Source organism: Coregonus clupeaformis, chromosome 8, assembly GCF_020615455.1.
Source record: "Coregonus clupeaformis isolate EN_2021a chromosome 8, ASM2061545v1, whole genome shotgun sequence".
Classification (NCBI taxonomy): domain Eukaryota; kingdom Metazoa; phylum Chordata; class Actinopteri; order Salmoniformes; family Salmonidae; genus Coregonus; species Coregonus clupeaformis.
This window is the reverse complement of record NC_059199.1, coordinates 50,466,484-50,490,080: the sequence shown is the minus strand read 5'-3', so window position 1 is coordinate 50,490,080 and position 23,597 is coordinate 50,466,484. Positions and strand designations below refer to the sequence as shown.

The window sequence follows — 23,597 nt, the reverse complement described above, 5'->3', positions numbered from 1 at the left end:
GGGTGTCCTGACTCTCTGTGGTCACTAAAAGATCCCGTGGCACTTATCGTAAGAGTAGGGGTGTTAACCCTGGTGTCCTGGCTAAATTACCAATCTGGCCCTCATGCGATCATGGCCACCTAATCATCCCCAGCTTCCAATTGGCTCATTCATCACCCCTCCTCTCCCCTGTAACTATTCCCCAGGTCGTTGCTGTAGATGAGAATGTGTTTTCAGTCAACTTACCTGGTAAAATAAGGGTAAAATAAATACAATCATTATACCGATAGAAAATAATAGCAATCTATATTATAGTCTCGTGATCGAGCAAAATAATATGCCTACACTTGATTTAGGCTACATTTTTGCATACTAAATGTTTCTGATCATGACTAGGTCATTTTGCGGATATAAAAGTTTAGGCTTTGATGTCGGCAACACCTTTCAGATATAACAAAAGGCAGAAAAAAGTTGTCGGGATGCTAAAGTTGGTTTGAAAGATGTGTAGGTAACCATATACCTTTTCATGTCCTTTGATGTATTTTAATATAATTTATTTTCCTTTTTTATTTGTATTTATTTGTAATTTAATGTATACATTTTTTTATTATAATAATATAATACATTATTATAAAAAATAAAATAATTTAATCCATAGCACGTGTGGGAGCCAATCAGGTAGGTTAATTGAGGTGTTGAAGCAATAGAGCTACAATACCAGTGACTCCTGAATAGCTATAGCACCATCACTGATCTCCTATGGTTGCTTAAGCTGGAATAAATGCCACCCGAAGCATAGTGTGACGTGTAGGGCACAGTGGTGTTGGAGAGGTACACATACAATAGCATTAGCTAGAGTACAGCAATAGCAATTGCTTGTGACGTCTCATCACGTCACAGTTCTACACCATCAACAACACCACAGGCCCCATACTGTAAGTGAAGCTATGATTCATAGGCTTGGGTTTTTACAGAGAACAAACACTGAAACCCACTCACTGCTATAAGCACTTTGACGAAGTGCTGCGTCTTCCACGGGTTAACATGGAAGACACGACAGCACTGTGATTCCTACATTTCTTCTCTGCATTGGTTCGATGGCGATGCTGCTGTGTATTCCTAAATGCTAATACAGCTAGTTGGGAAGAAAGCAGCTCTGATGTTCTACATCTGCATCGCTTGCTGTTTGGGGTTTTAGGCTGGGTTTCTGTATAAGCACTTTGCTGATGTAAAAAGGGCTTTATAAATAAATTAGATTGATTGATTGAAATTTGATTGAAGTTCCTCTGACAGATTTGGGCTAGGGGCGGAGCGACTGCATCCTGCATCCTCTCCGTTACCACATTAATTTGTTCTCTATTGAATTTACAATCAGGGGATGCTGTAAAGGACACCGAGATGAGGGAAACTCTGCATTCCCAGTCTGACAGCAAATTGGGTTGAATGGAGACGAATCAATAGAACACATATGTAAATGGTGGAATAATTATTATCTTGATGGAGAGAACAAGGGAACAACGTTCTCTAAATTTATTCAATAAGGAGCTGTAACAAATTGATGAGAATTCCAAAGACCAAAACCAAAGTGTTTCCAATTGCCTTATCTTGTATTTCTCTACACTCGTCGTTGTTGTTTTCTGTAACAGGAAGTGTCTCGCTGTGTATGATGATGTCAAATCACTGAGTATGCCTTTAATTGGAAATTCAGACACCTTGTATGAATCACAGTGGCTATGTTTAATGCATACAACTTTAAGTGAGTTAATGAGAGATGGTAGAGGTTGAAGAGAGACACTGGATGTTTCAGACACTCCGAGTGACTCACCGTAGCTGTTGCACCGTGACAAAGGTAGACTAACCAACATAACATAGCGAGGTGACTTACTGCTTATACACATGAACAATAATAGGATGCTGGTGAGAGGCCTTTAGGACTCACCGTGGCTGTTGCACCGTGACGTCTCCACCAGTCTGTTGTCCTGGTCGTAACACACCATGGCCTGGTAGCGGTAGCCCTGGCCACACTCCTTGATGTCCCCCTGGACCTTCATGCCCAGCTGGCCCTCCACACGCCCACCCTCAGGTAGGATGCAGTCCGACCAGTTCCCCACGGGCTGGGCGTTGTACTTGTTACAGGGGCAGTACTGGATCTCGCTGAGGGGGTACACCTGGTTGTTCTTACACTGGTCTCGCTTTTTGCTCTTCCCTGGGAAGAGAGAAGGGAGGAAGGAAGGACAGGCAATCAATCAAAACTGATATGCAGTCTGCCTGTGTCTAAATCACAGCTCCGGCCCTGCCGGAGAATAGCACATACCGAATGGTCATTGTTTGAACTGGTGAGAGCCCAGAATGAGGTCATACCACATTGGCTGCCAGAATTGAAATAAACATTGTAACAAGCCGGTATCCTGGATCCAGATTAAGGATAGAGATTATCATATCATTTATGTTTTTACTCTATCTCCACTATCTTGGACCAGGTGAAAACACAACGTGAACATATTTGTTTGGACCATGTGAAAATATTTGTTTGTTTCGATAAGAGTCACTTCTAGCAACATGAGCTTATCCTGAAGAATCTGAAGAATCCCAGGGTCCTATAGGCTTATCCTATATAATCCTTTAGGCTATACATTCAACTGACCTCAAGGCATACCATGGAGGGCACTTAGACCGTTGACTGCCCAAATGAGATTTGTGACACTGGCATCCGACTAAGCAGTGATACTGTCTCAGTCGCTCTGGAAGTCATGTCAAGTACTTAAGTCTCTTTAGGTAGAAAGCTGCTCTTAACAGATCTACAGGATCATAGGAAATATGATCTAACCCTCATACTAACCTTAACCATTAGGGGGATGAAAGAAATTAAAATATCTGAGCCTGTATCAGCATTTAGGAATGATTTCTACTGTACTTGCAAGCTGTGGCCAAAGACAGACTCCAGTCACATTGTGTCCCTCCAGAGACAAAGAGGACGAAGTTAGTTAGTTTACTGTACGGCCTACTCCAATCCACTCAGAGACAAAGAGGACTAAGTTAGTTAGTTTACTGTACGGCCTACTCCAGTCCATTCAGAGACAAAGAGGACTAAGTTAGTTAGTTTACTGTACTTGTACGGCCTACTCCAGTCCATTCAGAGACAAAGAAGACTAAGTTAGTTAGTTTACTGTACTTGTACGGCCTACTCCAGTCCATTCAGAGACAAAGAGGACTAAGTTAGTTAGTTTACTGTACTTGTACGGCCTACTCCAGTCCATTCAGAGACAAAGAGGACTAAGTTAGTTAGTTTACTGTACTTGTACGGCCTACTCCAGTCCATTCAGAGACAAAGAAGACTAAGTTAGTTAGTTTACTGTACTTGTACGGCCTACTCCAGTCCATTCAGAGACAAAGAGGTCTAAGTTAGTTAGTTTACTGTACTTGTACGGCCTACTCCAGTCCATTCAGAGACAAAGAGGACTAAGTTAGTTAGTTTACGGTACTTGTACGGCCTACTCCAGTCCATTCAGAGACAAAGAGGACTAAGTTAGTTAGTTTACGGTACTTGTACGGCCTACTCCAGTCCACTCACCCACTAGCATCCTCTTGCGGGTCTTGACGCCCACACAGTCCTGTGTACAGGAAGAGAACTTGGACCAGGTGGTTAGCTGGCAGTCGTCCTGGCATGGGAGCTGACAGGGCTGGGTCAGAGAGGGCATGGAGCTGGCGAACTTCAGACATGCTCCCATGTCCGCTTGACCCCCATCTTGCTTCCGGCATGAGACAGCTATAGAAAGAAAGAAAGAAAGAAAGAAAGAAAGAAAGAAAGAAAGAAAGAAAGAAAGAAAGAAAGAAAGAAAGAAAGAAAGAAAGAAAGAAAGAAAGAAAGAAAGAAAGAAAGAAAGAAAGAAAGAAAGAAAGAAAAAGGAATGATTGGGTGGTGGAGGTTGGGATGGTGTGAGAAAAAGGAATGATTGGGTGGTGGAGGTTGGGATGGTGTGAAAAAAAGGAATGATTGGGTGGTGGAGGTCGGGATGGTGTGAGAAAAAGGAATGATTGGGTGGTGGAGGTTGGGATGGTGTGAGGCAGTAAGCTTTGGTACACGTTGGCCATTTTCTATTGCTGGCCCAATCTCATTTGGTTAATACCCTTTGGCTGCATTTGGAGGTAAACACGGCAGTCCCATCACAGGCGATCAAGACCTGAAAGTGTTTTAAGTGATGATTAACCTACAGTACTGTCACTGTGGGATCCGGAATGACTCATTGCTAGGTGGTGTGACTCTAGATTCCATTCCAAATTACACCCTATTCCCTGTAGTGATCTAGTCAAATGTAGTGCACTACATAGGGAATAGGGTTACATTTCATACGCACACTCTGTCTCCGGTTCTCTCAGTTAGAAACACACACAGAGCTGAGAACAAGGGTAAGTGATGAAACTGAACATAGTGTAATGTCTATTGACTTTCCCACCCAAACAGACCAGATAGCATTGAGTGAGGAGGAGTAAGAGCTCTGTATTGAATTGTCTCTCCACCTGCGTCAATGTCTACACAGATACCATTACAGGTAATGGGGCCTAATGTGGAGTGTGAAGACGAAAGTTGAAAGGTGCTCATCATCTGATCAGATAATGGCCTACTCTCTTCAAGATGCTAATAGAGGTCTGGTGCAAGGAGTGGAAGAAGAATTCTCTGTCCTCAATTCACTGACTGCCACCATTTTGGAAATTGAAGTCAGATAGATGCATTGTTGCCACACTATGTCAAGCTCCGTCAAGCTCAACACAAAGCAATCCACTGCAATGACATTTTGTCTTTGAACCTTAATGTAACTAATCCACGCCAGGGAGGAGGTTTGGATAGACGGTTTGATTCTACTATTTCTGTCAGCACAGATTTGAACACTTCGCCCCGAGAATCAAATGGAGTAGCTAGTGCATGCAAAATGTTGTTGCTCACCTCTAGCCTGCAGCCCAGGCCCACAGGTCTCCACAGCTCCAGGACTGTCCTGACGCACGGACCAGGGAACCAACTGGCATCGCCGCCACTTATGTGTCTTCCACCTGCAATACAAGAAACAGAACACAGCTGAGTCATCTTGAAAGTCAAAGTCTTGCTCTACACTCTGAGAAAAAAGGGTTCCAAAAGGGTTCTTCGGCTGACCCTCTGTGTAAAGGGTTCTACATGGAACTCAAAAGGGTTCAACCTAGAACCAAAAAGGGTTCTTCAAAGGGTTCTCCTATGGGGACAGCTGAAGAACCATTTAGACTCTAGATAGCACCTTTTTTTCTAAGAGTGTAGTTAACTTGGCACCTCTTTAGTCAAGAGAGACTACATACTGAGTAGAGTGGTCTTGGAGGGTGATGGAGCCTTACCTGTATCCCAGACAGACAGACGGCGCTTCACAGTCTCTCTCCTGAGTCAACACCTCCGGGCAGTCCTGTCCGCCATTGGCTGACAGCTGGATGATGATGCGTTTCCTGTTCTGTTTCCTTTTCGTGTTGCCACCTTATAAGAACCAATAGAAAAGCACTTTATTCACACACTGGCCCAATCAATAGACAGAGACAATAACAGCAGCACTCAAGCAACTTCCATTGGGCCTAGAAGTGTGAAATTATTATGATGAATGCCAGTTACGTACTTGAGTAATCACAGGTCCTTGAAAAGGTCCTTGTAAAACAAGTACGTTTTTTTTGCGGTTGACTTTTAGCAGCTGTGTGTCATTAAGCTTGCTCATGAAACATAATGAAGGAGCACAGTTGGTTCCCAGCTCTCTCTAGTTTAGTGTTCTACAGCAGATCTTTACCAGTTCTGAGAGAAGGTAATGAAATCAAGTATGGCATATTGATTGATATGGGCTTCTCTTCTGTGCTATCGTCCACCCACCTCAGTGAGGTTATATTGTCCTTACAGGAAGTCCATATCTAGGCTATATACAGTACAGGCAGTAATCCATATCTCTATCAGGATCATATTACAGTGGCCATATCCGTGTTGCAATGTAGGATCCATAGAGATACAGTGGGGGAAAAAAGTATTTAGTCAGCCACCAATTGTGCAAGTTCTCCCACTTAAAAAGATGAGAGAGGCCTGTAATCTTCATCATAGGTACACGTCAACTATGACAGACAAATTGAGATTTTTTTCCCCAGAAAATCACATTGTATGATTTTTTATGAATTTATTTGTAAATTATGGTGGAAAATAAGTATTTGGTCACCTACAAACAAGTAAGATTTCTGGCTCTCACAGACCTGTAACTTCTTCTTTAAGAGGCTCCTCTGTCCTCCACTCGTTACCTGTATTAATGGCACCTGTTTGAACTTGTTATCAGTATAAAAGACACCTGTCCACAACCTCAAACAGTCACACTCCAAACTCCACTATGGCCAAGACCAAAGAGCTGTCAAAGGACACCAGAAACAAAATTGTAGACCTGCACCAGGCTGGGAAGACTGAATCAGCAATAGGTAAGCAGCTTGGTTTGAAGAAATCAACTGTGGGAGCAATTATTAGGAAATGGAAGACATACAAGACCACTGATAATCTCCCTCGATCTGGGGCTCCACGCAAGATCTCACCCCGTGGGGTCAAAATGATCACAAGAACGGTGAGCAAAAAATCTCAGAACCACACGGGGGGACCTAGTGAATGACCTGCAGAGAGCTGGGACCAAAGTAACAAAGCCTACCATCAGTAACACACTACGCCGCCAGGGACTCAAATCCTGCAGTGCCAGACGTGTCCCCCTGCTTAAGCCAGTACATGTCCAGGCCCGTCTGAAGTTTGCTAGAGTGCATTTGGATGATCCAGAAGAGGATTGGGAGAATGTCATATGGTCAGATGAAACCAAAAAAGAACTTATTGGTAAAAACTCAACTCGTCGTGTTTGGAGGACAAAGAATGCTGAGTTGCATCCAAAGAACACCATACCTACTGTGAAGCATGGGGGTGGAAACATCATGCTTTGGGGCTGTTTTTCTGCAAAGGGACCAGGACGACTGATCCGTGTAAAGAAAATAATGAATGGGGCCATGTATCGTGAGATTTTGAGTGAAAACCTCCTTCCATCAGCAAGGGTATTGAAGATGAAACGTGGCTGGGTCTTTCAGCATGACAATGATCCCAAACACACCGCCCGGGCAACGAAGGAGTGGCTTCGTAAGAAGCATTTCAAGGTCCTGGAGTGGCCTAGCCAGTCTCCAGATCTCAACCCCATAGAAAATCTTTGGAGGGAGTTGAAAGTCTGTGTTGCCCAGCGACAGCCCCAAAACATCACTGCTCTAGAGGAGATCTGCATGGAGGAATGGGCCAAAATACAAGCAACAGTGTGTGAAAACCTTGTGAAGACTTACAGAAAACGTTTGACCTGTGTCATTGCCAACAAAGGGTATATAACAAAGTATTGAGAAACTTTTGTTATTGACCAAATACTTATTTTCCACCATAATTTGCAAATAAATGCATTACAAATCCTACAATGTGATTTTCTGGATTTTTTTTTCTCATTTTGTCTGTCATAGTTGACATGTACCTATGATGAAAATTACAGGCCTCTCTCATCTTTTTAAGTGGGAGAACTTGCACAATTTGTGGCTGACTAAATACTTTTTTCCCCACTGTAGCTAGCTGCTGTAGTTAGAGATAGATACTGTATTTATATGGTAGGATCTGCTGTTATATTGAGAGTTGTGATTGTTCTCATAGGAGAAGGACAAAATCATTACCATATACTCCTAATAAAGCCACATGATCTGGATGCCAAATGTGAAATAATACCTGCAAGATTACTAACAGAGGCAGATTAAAGAATAGAAGACTAGGAAAACAAGCCCAAGGACTGTTCTTTAGACTCTATATAAGATTGCTTAGCAGATGTTTCTGGAGAGTAATCATGTCAAGTATTTCATGAATATAACACTCACTCACAGGAAATGGAAATCACAGAAACATGTATCCTAACAAGCATTTTCTAGCTCACAAAGAGGTTGTTGCAGTGCGGGCAAATTGCTTCATAAATGTCCCAGCACTTTTTGCTTATTAGCAGCATTTGTTCTAGTTCTTGGTATAGAAAAATGTTGCCAAGCAACAATGCGTGTTCGTTGGTTGCTGTTTTAGGATGTCACAGCTCCTAAGTGAATTACGGTTTTGACATAGCTAATGATTCTCTAAGCTCAAACTGAAACATTTGATGAGGAGAAGAATAATCATTTCATAATGGTGCAAGTGTTTTGTTTATCAGATTTGTCGGGGCTGTCGAAACTAGGAAACAAACACTTAATGACAGACCCACTATTATTTAGCATTCTCTGTTGTAATGAATTCCTTGAAATGCTTTTAAGCACGGGCTCATTTCAAAATCACATGGCATAGGCTACATCTCTTGAGCATTTTTGCCATGGACAGACTGCTCTGTATCTGTATATGCTGTAATGAATACTTGAGAATAATAGGATGTACCTGCTTGGCATATTGTACATCTCTTGACATAATTGCATTTTTGCCAAACACAACAAACAATATCTGTGTGTACTTGAATGCGTTGAGAGGCTGTACATTGTTTTATATCTGTGTATTCTTGTGAATATTGAGAAGGCTAGTAGGTACCTGCTTTGCATGTGGCAGGGCAGGCACTCCAGTCGCTGTATGGGGTGACGATACAGTCTCTTTTACACGGCAGGAGGCAGGGCCTGACCGTCTCAGGACGAATACTCTCCGGACACCTGAAATCACATGAAATCACATCATCTAGATCACATGTGTCAATCTCATTCCACGGAGGGCCAAGTGTCTGTGGGTTTTCGCTCCTCCCTTGTACTTGATTGATGAATTAAGGTCACTGATTAGTAAGGAATTCCCCTTAAATGAAAGCTCTTAATTGAAAGGAAAAACCAAAAACCAGCAGACACTAGGCCCTCCATGGAATTAGTTTGACACCCCTGTGCTTGATACACATACACAAACACACAGAATATCATCCCCAGCTTCTCTGATAGAGCCAAAAGAACCATACTGTGTTGAGCTGGGGATGGGGTGCTTGAATGTGTCAAAATCTGAATGTGTTGAGATGTGTGCATGTACCGCTTATGTTAATGAATGCATATTTGTCTGGTCAAAATAATATCACTGCTTCTGGTATATATAAATATGGGGTCATTGGTCTAAGGACTACTGCAGAGATTCTCCCAGTATATTATGAATAATTGGTTTTAGGGCTGCAGATTGAGCCCCTAATGTACATTGCTTTGAATATCATATACCCTCTGCAACAGTGCTACATTGTTAATTTATTCATGTCCTGTTAAATGGTAATGAACTCATTAGCATATCATACCCGTTTCAGTCATGACATTATACGATTTCATTATTTGATATCACGGTATATTAGTATATCGTCCCAAACCTAGTGGGTGCATGTGTTTAGTGATAGTAGTTCAGCAGCTGTAACTACAGTGGGGAGAACAAGTATTTGATACACTGCCGATTTTGCAGGTCTTCCTACTTACAAAGCATGTAGAGGTCTGTCATTTTTATCATAGTACACTTCAACTGTGAGAGACGGAATCTAAAACAAAAATCCAGAAAATCACATTGTATGCTTTTTAAGTAATTAATTAGCATTTCATTGCATGACATAAGTATTTGATCACCTACCAACCAGTAAGAATTCCGACTCTCACAGACCTGTTAGTTTTTCTTTAAGAAGCCCTCCTGTTCTCCACTCATTATCTGTATTAACTGCACCTGTTTGAACTCGTTACCTGTATAAAAGACACCTGTCCACACACTCAATCAAACAGACTCCAACCTTTCCACAATGGCCAAGACCAGAGAGCTGTGTAAGGACATCAGGGATAAAATTGTAGACCTGCACAAGGCTGGGATGGGCTACAGGACAATAGGCAAGCAGCTTGGTGAGAAGGCAACAACTGTTGGTGCAATTATTAGAAAATGGAAGAAGTTCAAGATGACGGTCAATCACCCTCGGTCTGGGGCTCCATGCAAGATCTCACCTTGTGGGGCATCAATGATCATGAGGAAGGTGAGGGATCAGCCCAGAACTACACGGCAGGACCTGGTCAATGACCTGAAGAGAGCTGGGACCACAGTCTCAAAGAAAACCATTAGTATCACACTACGCCATCATGGATTAAAATCCTGCAGCGCACGCAAGGTCCGCCTGCTCAAGCCAGCGCATGTCCAGGCCCATCTGAAGTTTGTCAATGACCATCTGGATGATCCAGAGGAGGAATGGGAGAAGGTCATGTGGTCTGATTAGACAAAAATAGAGCTTTTTGGTCTAAACTCCACTTGCCGTGTTTGGAGGAAGAAGAAGGATCAGTACAACCCCAAGAACACCATCCCAACCGTGAAGCATGGAGGTGGAAACATCATTCTTTGGGGATGATTTTTCTGCAAAGGGGACAGGAGGACTGCACCCTATTGAGGGGAGGATGGATGGGGTCATGTATCGCGAGATCTTGGCCAACAACCTCCTTCCCACAGTAAGAGCATTGAAGATGGGTCGTGGCTGGGTCTTCCAGCATGACAACGACCCGAAACACACAGTCCGTATTGCCCAGCGACAGACCTAAAACCTGAAGGATCTGGAGAAGGTCTGTATGGAAGAGTGGGCCAAAATCGCTGCTGCAGTGTGTGCAAACCTGGTCAAGACCTACAGGAAACGTATGATCTCTGTAATTGCAAACAAAGGTTTCTGTACCAAATATTAAGTTCTGCTTTTCTGATGTATCAAATACGTATGTCATGCAATAAAATGCAAATTAATTACTTAAAAATCATACAATGTGATTTTCTGTGATTTTCTGGATTTTTGGAAAACCTGCAAAATCGGCAGTGTATCAAATACTTATTCTCCCCACTGTATGTGCAGCATGGTGCGATAGTGTGAAGTGGTAGCTGGGTAAAATAAAACCCTGGATAGAAGAATCAGAAACCGCAGTAATAAAACTGTCCAGGGCTCATTTCCATACCCAGCATGGGATCTAGCTCATCCCAGTCTGCCTAGTAGCTCCAGCTCTTCCTGCATAATAATGCTACTATTAAAGTTGAATAAATAAATAGATAATTCAATATAATTCACGTCCCTAAGATGCCCTAAGGGTGGTAGGGAGGGAGAACCCAGATGCTTTAGAACAACTGTCTGGAACCCAGGCAGAAACCTGTCAGGGAACCCATCATCTTACAGCTATGCAGCCAGCCAGACAGTGGTAACAATAGGATTTTGTTCCTTCCATAGACAGATTCTGGGACAAATGCTCTGTGCTTTGGTGCTTTGATTTATGCTTAGCAAAGGCTTGTGGAACCCTGCATACGTATTATGCCAAATCAGCATAAGTATAAACGCTCTACTCACATTTAATTTCTGTAATATTTTTGAACAAGTAATAATCCTCTCTCACTTTACACAAATATTATATTCCTATACTACTTATGTTGGCATTCAGTTATCTCTTTGAAGGAAAAACTCTTACTCTTACAACTTTGGGTGCTTGAAAAGCGCTATATAAATACCATTATTATTATTATTATTATTATTATTATTATTATTATTATTACAGTGAAGGTGGAACTCTTACTTTGAAAAAGGAACTCTTATTTTGAAGGAGAGACTCTTACTTTTTAGGAGGCACCTGTCCCACATTGACCCGGACACAGATGACCTTCCGTGTCTGCATCCCCACAGAGCAGGAGGAGTCCCCTCCCCCGACTCCAACCCGAGCCCCTGTGGAGTTGGCAGAGGGAACCGAGGTGTCCTCGATACACTGTCCCCAGGGCCCGGTCTGCCAGTGGTACACAGTACAAGGGTGATCGTTGCAGCTCCGCACCTCCTGGAGAGCACTGCTGTTGGGGCACTGGATTCCGCCTGTCAAACACACAACAACCACATTTCCAATCAATCAAATGTATTTATAAACCCCGACAGCAGTTGTCAAAAAGACCCCAAAGAGGAAGCAGAAGCACAAACACCACATTCAAATACAGGAGATACTACTCAGTTACATGAGTGTGGTTTGCCTTGATTTGCTGGGAACAAGACAGCTCAGCCAATAGGATTTATTTGCTAAGCTTTGTAAGTTGCGACAATGTTGTCATCTTATCATAACGAGAAAGTGAGTAAGTTCCACTCATTGGGTTAAAAACATTAGTACAGCAGTGTCTGAGCTAAATAAACCAGTATAGTCCCTTGTGAGAAAGCAGTCATGAAGATGGAGACAATGGAGATGAGTTGACCCGGGGTCTGACAGTATCTTGGACACCAGGTGGACCGCATGTGACCCCTTTTCCACCCCTCACCACAGATGGTTTTCATGTGTGTGTGTTGTATCTGTGTGTGTGTGACCCTTAACCACCCCTCACCACGATGGGATGTCAGACATTAGCAGGCTCTGTTGCGCTGGGATACATTTACATTTACATTTTAGTCATTTAGCAGACGCTCTTATCCAGAGCGACTTACAGTTAGTGAGTGTATACATTTTTTATTTTTTTTCATACCAGACCCCCGAGGGGAAGGTCAGCCATTACCACCGCAACGGGCAGTGGCCAATCAATGAGATCCACCAGCCAATGAAGGAGAAGGACTGATATTGACCAATCAATGATGGAGGACCACCGCGATCCTCCAATCAATGCTGGAGAAGGACCGAGATCAGCCAATCATTGGTGGAGCAAGGGAAAACAGATGAAGCGTACATAAGGAGATGCTTCTGTCTTCAAAAGCCACACAGAGCGAAGATATATAATTGACCTCTGTAGCGGGTCAATGACAACGAGTCATTTATAAAAGATGCTATTGACTTTTTTCCCTCCAAGAGACATTAGGTAGTCAGGTATAGGGATCGTATGTTATGTCATTACTGGTACTATGGTTAATTAATGAGGTTGTAAAGCTGTATTTGAATGTTTCAGTGTTACTAATAAAACTGTTGAACTCTGACTCAGTGTGGTTTATTGAATATCTGCTTTGCTGGTAGTGCCATTATTAGTCTTGTAAAAGGTCTCTGACCATAAAAATCATGCAGAGGTTATACACTGCTCAAAAAAATAAAGGGAACACTTAAACAACACATCCTAGATCTGAATGAATGAAATAATCTTATTAAATACTTTTTTCTTTACATAGTTGAATGTGCTGACAACAAAATCACACAAAAATTATCAATGGAAATCAAATGTATCAACCCATGGAGGTCTGGATTTGGAGTCACCCTCAAAATTAAAGTGGAAAACCACACTACAGGCTGATCCAACTTTGATGTAATGTCCTTAAAACAAGTCAAAATGAGGCTCAGTAGTGTGTGTGGCCTCCACGTGCCTGTATGACCTTCCTACAACGCCTGGGCATGCTCCTGATGAGGTGGCGGATGGTCTCCTGAGGGATCTCCTCCCAGACCTGGACTAAAGCTGTGGTCTGTGGTCACCACCTGCAGAACCACTTCTTTATTGGGGGTGTCTTGCTAATTGCCTATAATTTCCACCTGTTGTCTATTCCATTTGCACAACAGCATGTGACATTTATTGTCAATCAGTGTTGCTTCTTAAGTGGACAGTTTGATTTCACAGAAGTGTGATTGACTTGGAGTTACATTGTGTTGTTTAAGTGTTCCCTTTATTTTTTTGACCAGTGTATTATGTTTTCTTACATCCTTTACAATGAAGTACCTCCTTTGCCTCCATGTTACGTTACAGAGCTCTTCGAGTCACAGTCCCTGTAACCTTTCACGACATGTAAAACAAGGCCAAGTCTCCCTACCGTTGTTATTAACTGAACTGTAACTCGAGGGTCAAGCTACCTCAGCTAATCCTTTGTCTTATTATGAGAGTGTGTCCTAAAATGGCCTGTTGTAATTACTCTACGGGCTCAACCCCACTTCTCCCTGAGTTGGAATTACCCGGTTGTTTTTATTCTGCCATTTTCTCCAATTGACTGCAAACTGCTCTCTCTACTCCCTGAGAGTCTAACTTGAGATCACCACACCACTTGAATTTTGGCACAAGGCTCAAATTAAAACCAATCCATAATTTATGCAGCTCTCAAATGAGGATTCGGGCCTGAATTGGGAGGTCCTCCATCAGTGTGTGTGATAGCAGATGGCCAGTAGAGCTGAGTCTGTAGGACTACACTGGCGTCTGGCACACACACACGCAGATGCAGACACAGACACACGCACGCACACACACCGCTTGTCGTTTGTCCTGGACAGTGTCTGTCTGCTGAGGCGTAGGAAGGCTAATAAATGAAGCAAGGCATTCAGCCTGACTCTGTTTCTGCAGCGACGATGGAGTTACTGTCCTCCCTATGCCAGAGCATACGAGTATCCATTCTGAGAGAAATCTCTCTCTCCCCCTCCCTCTCTCCCTCCCTCCCTCCCCCTCTCTCTCTCTCTCCTGCGTGGGTATTTTGAATATGGTATCGACAGACATTGAATATGTTTACATGCACCGCAATAATTCAAAATTAAACTGATTATGGCAGTAGGCAAATTATGTAGTAGTCATGTAAACACCTTACTCTGCTTATCTTATTCGGCATAAGGTCAAAATCGAAGTAAGCATACGCCTAATTAAAACACCTGGTTTTCTGAGCAATCTTTCAAATGATTAGGACATGTTAACACCTTAATCGGCGTTCCAGCTGTGTATTTGATCTGCGCATGTGCTAGCACCAGCCGAATGAGCCTCCCTCTTTAGAGCGAGTGAAGTGAGTTCGGAACAACTGAATGTATGCGTCTTAAGAAGTAGTTTTCACATACATACTTTATATGTCCGAACACAGAATCAAATATGCTTCCCAAAAATAATATGGTCGCTGTGGTAAAACGTTTGTTTTGATTAGCGATTTTCTGCATTTATCAGAGTGCCATCAGGTAGCCTGATATCAGATGTGTACATGTAAACAGGATTATTAGAGACATCTGTCACACCCTGGCTCTGGGACTCTATATGTTGAGCCAGGGTGTGTTAATTCTATGTGTTCATTTTCTATGTTGGGTATTCTAGTTTGTTTTATTCTATGTTTGACGATGTGACTCCCAATCAGAGGCAACGAGTGTCAGCTGTTTGCTGGTTGTCTCTGATTGGGAGCCATATTTAAACTGTATGTTTTCCCTTGGGTGTTGTGGGTTTTTGTTCCGTGTCGGTATTGTTAACCGTGGACTTCACGAGTCGTGTTTTGTTTGATACTTTAATTAAATAAAGTCATGTTCGTTTCACACGCTGCGCCTTGGTCCGCTTCCTGTAACGATCGTGACAGAAAAACCCACCGTAAAAGGACCAAGCAGCGTGTCCAGGAGCAGGCAGACTGGACATGGGAGGAAGCGCCAGGAAAGGAGATGGAGAGGCTGGCGATGGCCCAGGTGGGCAAAGTGTGGTCCTGGGAGGACATGCTCGGGGGCAAGGGACCTTGGGGTAGGATCAAGGCCCTGGCGAGAGAGGAGCAGCGGCGTCAGCAGTGCCATCGTCGGACGGACGAGAGGCACCCCCAATAATTTTTTAGGGGGGGGCACACGGCATGGGCGACTGGGCAGCAGGAGGCTGCCACAGGGCGAAATAGGAGACGAGGAGAGAAGGCCACCGGGTTACGGGAGCCATTGGCGAGAGGAGGGAAGGAAGTTGTAGAGGCACAGCGAGAGGTACTGAGGTGTATTGCCAGTCCGGTCCGGCCCGTTCCTGATCCCCGTTTAAAGCCAGTGGTGTGTGTTCCCAGTACGGTCCGGCCTGTTCCTGCTCCACGCACCAAGCCTACGGTGTGCGTCGCCAGCCCAGCCCGGCCTGTCCCTGCTCCACGCAACAAGCCTACGGTGTGCGTCGACAGCCCAGCCCGGCCTGTTCCCGCTCCACGCACCAAGCCTACGGTGTGCGTCGCCAGCCCAGCCCGGCCTGTCCCTGCTCCACGCACCAAGCCTACGGTGTGCGTCGCCAGCCCAGCCCGGCCTGTCCCTGCTCCACGCAACAAGCCTACGGTGTGCGTCGACAGCCCAGCCCGGCCTGTTCCGCTCCACGCACCAAGCCTACGGTGTGCGTCGCCAGCCCAGCCCGGCCTGTCCCTGCTCCACGCACCAAGCCTACGGTGTGCGTCGACAGCCCAGCCCGGCCTGTCCCTGCTCCACGCACCAAGCCTACGGTGTGCGTCGCCAGCCCGGTCCGGCCGGTCCCTGCTCCACGCACCAAGCCTACGGTGTGCGTCGCCAGCCCGGTCCGGCCTGTTCCTGCCACCCGCACCAAGTCTACGGTGTGCGTCGCCAGCCCGGTCCGGCCTGTTCCTGCCACTCGCACCAAACCTACGGTGCGCGTCGCCAGCCCGACCCGGCCTGTTCCTGCCACTCGCACCAGGCCTACGGTGCGCGTCGCCAGCCCGGTCCGGCCTGTTCCTGCCACTCGCACCAAACCTACGGTGCGCGTCGCCAGCCCGACCCGGCCTGTTCCTGCCACTCGCACCAAACCTACGGTGCGTGTCGCCAGCCCGGTCCGGCCCGTCTCTCTTCCACGCACCAAGCCAGGGGTGCGAGTCGTCAGCCTGGTAAGGCCCATTCCTCCTCCACGCACCAGGCCAGGGGTGCGCGTCGTCAGCCTGGTAAGGCCCGTTCCTCCTCCACGCACCAGGCCAGGGGTGCGAGTCGACAGACTGGACCAGGGGCGCATTGGGGGGTGTATTGAAGGGTGGTGGTCAAGGCCGGAGCCAGAACCGCCACCGAGGAGGTAGGCCCGCCCAGCCCTCCCCTGTTTTGTTTAGTTGAGGCGCGGTCGCAGTCCGCGCCTTTAGGGGGGGGGGTACTGTCACACCCTGGCTCTGGGACTCTATATGTTGAGCCAGGGTGTGTTCATTCTATGTGTTCATCTTCTATGTTGGGTATTCTAGTTTGTTTTATTCTATGTTTGACGATGTGACTCCCAATCAGAGGCAACGAGTGTCAGCTGTTTGCTGGTTGTCTCTGATTGGGAGCCATATTTAAACTGTATGTTTTCCCTTGGGTGTTGTGGGTTTTTGTTCCGTGTCGGTATTGTTAACCGTGGACTTCACGAGTCGTGTTTTGTTTGATACTTTAATTAAATAAAGTCATGTTCGTTTCACACGCTGCGCCTTGGTCTACTCTCCTTTACGACGATCGTGACAACATCGTTCTTCTAGCTAAGCATGTAAACATTTGAATCAAACTATTATATTAATCTGACTATCCACAATAATCGCATTATTGTGTGCATGTAACCGTACTCATTGTCTTGCCATGGTCCAGTGGAGGACATCTACAAGAACTGTTTAATTCATAGCAGTACTATAAAATACACTACAACATGCTGATCTACTGCAAGGCGATCACACAGCCCAGTGTGGGTTGTATAGAGATGGGTTCTCAGGGCGTGACTGGCAGCTTAGACGGTAAGACTCTAACCCAGAGGCACTTGTTCCATTACTGACCAGACTCCCGCTTCCACACTTCTCTTCTCCTTAGGGTTTCAGTTTTCTCTCCTTAGGGTTTCAGTCTCTTCTCCTTATGGTTTCAGTTTCCACTCCTTATGGTTTCAGTCTCTTCTCCTTGAGGTTTCTGTCTCCTCTCCTTGAGGTTTCAGTCTCCTCTCCTTAGGGTTTCAGTCGCCTTTCCTTAGGGTTTCAGTCTCCTCTCCTTAGGGTTTCAGTCTCCTCTCCTTTGGGTTTCAGTCTCCTCTCCTTAGGGTTTCAGTCTCCTCTCCTTAGGGTTTCAGTCTCCTCTCCTTAGGGTTTCAGTCTCCTCTCCTTTGGGTTTCAGTCTCCTCTCCTTAGGGTTTCAGTCTCCTCTCCTTAGGGTTTCAGTCTCCTCTCCTTAAGGTTTCAGGCAGCACTTAACACTAAGGAATGCTGTTTACTAGCACTGCACTGTTGAGGGTCTGTAAAAGTATTACATAGTACAAGCATAACATTATGCTGACCAAGCAGTGAGGGGAAATAGATTGGTATGCAGGTAGCTATATATTGACTACATACATCTACTTATAACATCTACAGGGCTGAATAACTACATCTATGGGAACACTGCATTCTAAGAACATAGGAAATTATAGTACCGAAGAGTGCAGGAACCTTGGGCACCTGCGATAGACCTTAAAGTAAGGTAAATGCAAAGTTGTTATGAATTTTGTATTACCATCCATACATTTGTGAAAGGTGCAATAAAGAATAATAAGCACTAAGGCTCTAAGCACTTCACAACAACACTCAGACGCTTTGAGCCTAAACATGGAAAATGTTGCTCTAGAGAGTAGTACAGGCATCTATCCTACAGTATCCAAGCTTGTTATTCCTTGTGACTATGCCACATCACAGAACCTTACCCTGCATCACAGTAACCCAGGCTACAACCTGAGCAGTCGCTGTGGAGGAGGAACATACAGAATCATTTATACAATTTGGCTGGTGGAACGCTTGCTTCAGCAGCCTCATATGAGATCTCAGATACTCATGCTGTGCAGACCTGGGATCAAATGGAGAAAATGTTATCTTTCAAATCCTTTAGCTGCACATGATTGAGCTCATCTGGTGCAACATAAACAATAGAAAAGTGCAAACCCTGTCCAGCTGGCATGCAATACAGACAGGCTCCATTATTCATCAATGTACTTGAAAGAAAACAGATACTATTTGAACCCCGGTCTGATGCTGTGTGGCTTGGTCCCAGATCCCTTAGTGCGGTTTTGCCAACTCCCATAGGTCAACGCCTATGTTTGGCATGACAACAACCATATGAGTCGGCTGTACTACACAAACAGATCTGGGACCAGATCTGACGCTGTGCATTGTGTGGTTGTAGTCTCACCTTCCCCAGCGTTGTAGGCCAGTACGGAGCGTGCTCTCATCTGTCTTCCCTCTGTGTTCTTCCCAGAGCAGGTGTTTGAGCACAGGGACCAGAAGGTCCAGGGACTGAGGACACAGTCCTTGGGGCAAGGCACCTCACAGACGACAGGCATGGGCAGGACGGCATCCCGGCACAGCTGGCGGTCTACATACTCACCTGGAGGCACAGGGAGACAGGAGACACAGTATATGAGGTTAGCTGAGGATACTTAGAATGTGAGGGTGTCTATACCTGTTATATACACATACAGTGCCTTACAAAAGTATTCATCCCCTTGGCATTTTTCCTATTTTGTTGCATTACAACCTGTAATTTAAATTGATTTGTATTTGGATTTCATGTAATGGGCATACACAAAATAGTCAAAATTGGTGAAGTGAAATGAAAAAAATAACTTGTTTCAAAAAATTCAAAAAAATAAATAACGGAAAAGTGGTGCGTGCATATGTATTCACCCCCTTTGCTATTAAGCCCCTAAATAAGATATGGTGCAACCAATTACCTTCAGAAGTCACATAATTAGTTAAATAAAGTGCCACATGATCTCAGTGTATATATACACATGTTCTGAAAGGCACCAGAGTCTGCAACACTACTAAGCAAGGGGCACCAAACAGGTCAGGGACAATGTTGTGGAGAAGTACAGATCAGGGTTGGGTTATAAAGAAATATCAGAAACTTTGAACATCCCACGGAGCACCATTGAATCAATTTTTTTTTAATGGAAAGAATATGGCACCACAACAAACCTGCCAAGAGAGGGCCGCCCACCAAAACTCACAGACCAGGCAAGGAGGGCATTAATCAGAGAGGCAACAAAGAGACCAAAGATAACCCTGAAGGAGCTGCAAAGCTCCACAGCGGAGATTGGAGTATCTGTCCATAGGACCACTTTAAGCCGTACACTCCACAGAGCTGGGCTTTACGGAAGAGTGGCCAGAAAAAAGCCATTGCTTAAAGAAAAAAATAAGCAAACACGTTTGGTGTTCGCCAAAAGGCATGTGGGAGACTCCCCAAACATATGGAAGAAGATACTCTGGTCAGATGAGACTAAAATTGAGCTTTTTGGCCATCAAGGAAAATGCTATGTCTGGCGCAAACCCAACACCTCTCATCACCCTGAGAACACCATCCCCACAGTGAAGCGTGGTGGTAGCAGTTTCATGCTGTGGGGATGTTTTCCATCGGCAGGGACTGGGAAACTGGTCAGAATTGAATGAATGATGGATGGCGCTAAATACAGGGAAATTCTTGAGGGAAACCTGTTTCAGTCTTCCAGATATTTGAGACTAGGACGGGGGTTCACCTTCCAGCAGGACAATGACCTTAAGCATACTGCTAAAGCAACGCTTGAGTGGTTTAAGGGGAAACATTTAAATGTCTTGGAATGGCCTAGTCAAAGCCCAGACCTCAATCCAATTGAGAATCTGTGGTATGACTTAAAGATTGCTGTACACATTTACATTTTAGTCATTTAGCAGACGCTCTTATCCAGAGCGACTTACAGTTAGTGAGTGCATACATTATTTTTTTTCATACTGGCCCCCGTGGGAATCGAACCCACAACCCTGGCGTTGCAAGCGCCATGCTCTACCAACTGAGCTTCACAGGGCCCCACAGCGGAATCCATCCAACTTGAAGGAGATGGAGCAGTTTTGCCTTGAAGAATGGGCAAAAATCCCAGTGGCTAGATGTGCCAAGCTTATAGAGACATACCCAAGAGACTTGCAGCTGTAATTGCTGCAAAAGGTGGCTCTACAAACTATTGTCTTTGGGGGGGGTGAATAGTTATGCACACTCAAGTTTTCCATTTTTTTGTCTTATTTCTTGTTTGTTTCACAAGACAAAATATTTTGCATCTTCGAAGTGGTAGGCATGTTGTGTAAATCAAATGATACAAACCCCCCAAAAATAAATTTTTATTCCAGGTTGTAAGGCAGCAAAATAGGAAAAATGCCAAGGGGGGTGAATACTTTCGCAATCCACTGTACAATACACAGTCCGTATCATGTGCCGATATTATACACAAAATCACATAGCAAAATCAGATCTGACGCATTTGTTCACATAGACATCTAGAACCCAGATATTGGTTATGTAAGTAGAGAGGGAGTTTAACAGACAGACCTATAAGTGTACACAAACCACACACAACACTTGTCCACATGTTCACCAAGTCTGAAGGGAAAATAGGCATTGGGTATTACAATGAATGTTTACACCATCATGAAAGATTCATTCGCTTTCTCAGACAAACAAGCAGGCAGACTACAGAACCATTAGACATGAGGGAGCAAGTCGAGGGAATTACAACTTCTTTCAAAACAAGAACCTATGAAAAAAGTGGATATTTGTACCCATTGAAATTCAAATTCAGGCAGTGGGGCATTAGTTTAATCTTTTACTCATGACTTTGACAGTGTACATGGATGAAAAATGTGCTCATATCCAAATTATTGCATCTCTAATGTATTTTTGACTTTATGTTTTGTTTACCCCATATGTAACTCTGTGTTGTTGTTTTTATCGCACTGCTTTGCTTTATCTTGGCCAGGTCGCAGTTGTAAATGAGAACTTGTTCTCAACTGGCTTACCTGGTTAAATAAAGGTGAAATTACATTTGAGTCATTTAGCAGACACTCTTATCCAGAGCGACTTACAGTTAGTGAGTGCATAAATTTTTCATGCTGGCCCCCCGTGGGAATCGAACCCACAACCTTGGCGTTGCAAGCGCCATGCTCTACCAACTGAGCTACAGGAGGCTACGTCCCTGGAACATGATGCTCTGACTTAATGTGTTGAAAAAGCCTCTTGAGCTCCACGAGTGAACAAAACACGTGACATACAAGCTAGTGGCGCAGTGGTCTAAGGCACTGCATCGCAGTGCTAGCTGTGACACTAGAGATCCTGGTTCGAGTCCAGGCTCTGTCGCAGCCGGCCGCGACCGGGAGACCCGTGGGCGGCGCACAATTGGTCCAGCGTCCTCCAAGGTAGGGGAGGGTTTGGCCGGCAGGGATGTGGGTTTGTTTCCCGCGGGGGGCCAGTATGAATAAAAAAAACACAACAAAAAAACAAAAAAACATGTATGCATTCACTAACTGTAAGTCGCTCTGGATAAGAGCGTCTGCTAAATGACTCAAATGTAATTTCACCTTTATTTAACCAGGTAAACCAGTTGAGAACAAGTTCTCATTTGTATCACGGTGTAGACAGCTCATACATATTCTATATGTTTAACACATAACGCCATTGGAGTCGGCAGAACGAATGGTACTGTATAAAGAGTGTTGATCACATGAAAGTCAGTAGCCTACCATATGCATTAATACACCATTATTATTCTACCTCTCCACACCTTACATAGCTACACCAAATCTGATGAGACAGCTGTTAGCACGGGAAGCAGTATGAGCCCCTCGATGTTTGCAAACTTGAATGAAAGAGTTTCCTCCAGAGCTAAAACAGAACTAAGCACTGGTGAAAGAGAGGAGGGGGAGAAAGAGAGAGGAGGGGGAGAAAGAGAGAGGAGGGGGAGAAAGAGAGAGCCAGAGAGAGAGAGAGAGAGAGAGAGAGAGAGAGAGAGAGAGAGAGAGAGAGAGAGAGAGAGAGAGAGAGAGAGAGAGAGAGAGAGAGAGAGAGAGAGAGAGAGAGAGAGAGAGAGAAAGAAAGAAAGAAAGAGAAAGAGAAAGTGGGAGAAAGAGAAAGAGAAAGTGTGAGAAAGAGAAAGAGAAAGTGGGAGAGAGAAACGTATTTATCTTTAAGCAGGCATCATTTCCAGGTTCATAGCCTTGTGAAATTACTTCATTTGATTTCACAGCCTGGAAACAAATACTTTTTAAACATTTATGTATAACAGGCAAAATGTGTTTTTTTATAAGATTGAGCTAAAAATATATTCCAAAAAAAATAAGCTGAGCGTGATCTTAGAGATGAGGTGTATTGTTGAGATGTTGAAGGTCAGAATAAGGATGCCTGACCACGGAAAGGCTGAAAATGGATTTAGGACCATCCTAAATGGCTTAAAAGGGAAACAAACAACAACTTAGGGCTTTAAGGGATTTAGGATTTAGAGACAGTTGAGGTCTTTTCAAGGTTTCATTAGGACATTAGATATTGTTAGGGTCCTGCACCAGGACTGTATCGATCTAAATCTGTGGGACTCCACCACTACCCCCCACCCTACCCTTCTCCTCACCCCATCCTATCGCATCCCATCCCTCTATCATGACATGGGTCTCTCCAACCCCCACCACTACCTCTTTCCTCACCCCACCCCAACCCATCCCATCCCTCTATCATGACATGGGTCTCTCCAACCTCCACCACTACCTCTTTCCTCACCCCACCCCAACCCATCCCATCCCTCTATCATGACATGGGTCTCTCCAACCTCCACCACTACCTCTTTCCTCACCCCACCCCAACCCATCCCATCCCTCTATCATGACATGGGTCTCTCCAACCCCCACCACTACCTCTTTCCTCACCCCACCCCAACCCATCCCATCCCTCTATCATGACATGGGTCTCTCCAACCCCCCACCACTACCTCTTTCCTCACCCCACCCCAACCCATCCCATCCCTCTATCATGACATGGGTCTCCAACCCCCACCACTACCTCTTTCCTCACCCCACCCCAACCCATCCCATCCCTCTATCATGACATGGGTCTCTCCAACCCCCCACCACTACCTCTTTCCTCACCCCACCCCAACCCATCCCATCCCTCTATCATGACATGGGTCTCTCCAACCCCCACCACTACCTCGTTCCTCACCC

General features: G+C 44.8%; 1 protein-coding gene across 1 annotated transcript in view; it reads right to left on the bottom strand.

Annotated features, from left to right (window-relative positions):
- thsd7aa (thrombospondin, type I, domain containing 7Aa) overlaps positions 1 to 23,597 on the bottom strand; it is a 171,987-nt gene that overhangs the window by 33,283 nt on the left and 115,107 nt on the right. Inside the window, exons 7-13 of the mRNA XM_041883688.1 lie at positions 18,778 to 18,972; positions 11,606 to 11,852; positions 8,573 to 8,688; positions 5,338 to 5,470; positions 4,922 to 5,025; positions 3,551 to 3,745; positions 1,919 to 2,185 (exon numbers count right to left, since the gene is read on the bottom strand). Of these exons, the coding sequence (XP_041739622.1) occupies positions 1,919 to 2,185; positions 3,551 to 3,745; positions 4,922 to 5,025; positions 5,338 to 5,470; positions 8,573 to 8,688; positions 11,606 to 11,852; positions 18,778 to 18,972 (1,257 nt within the window). The remainder of the gene's footprint in view (positions 1 to 1,918; positions 2,186 to 3,550; positions 3,746 to 4,921; positions 5,026 to 5,337; positions 5,471 to 8,572; positions 8,689 to 11,605; positions 11,853 to 18,777; positions 18,973 to 23,597) is intronic.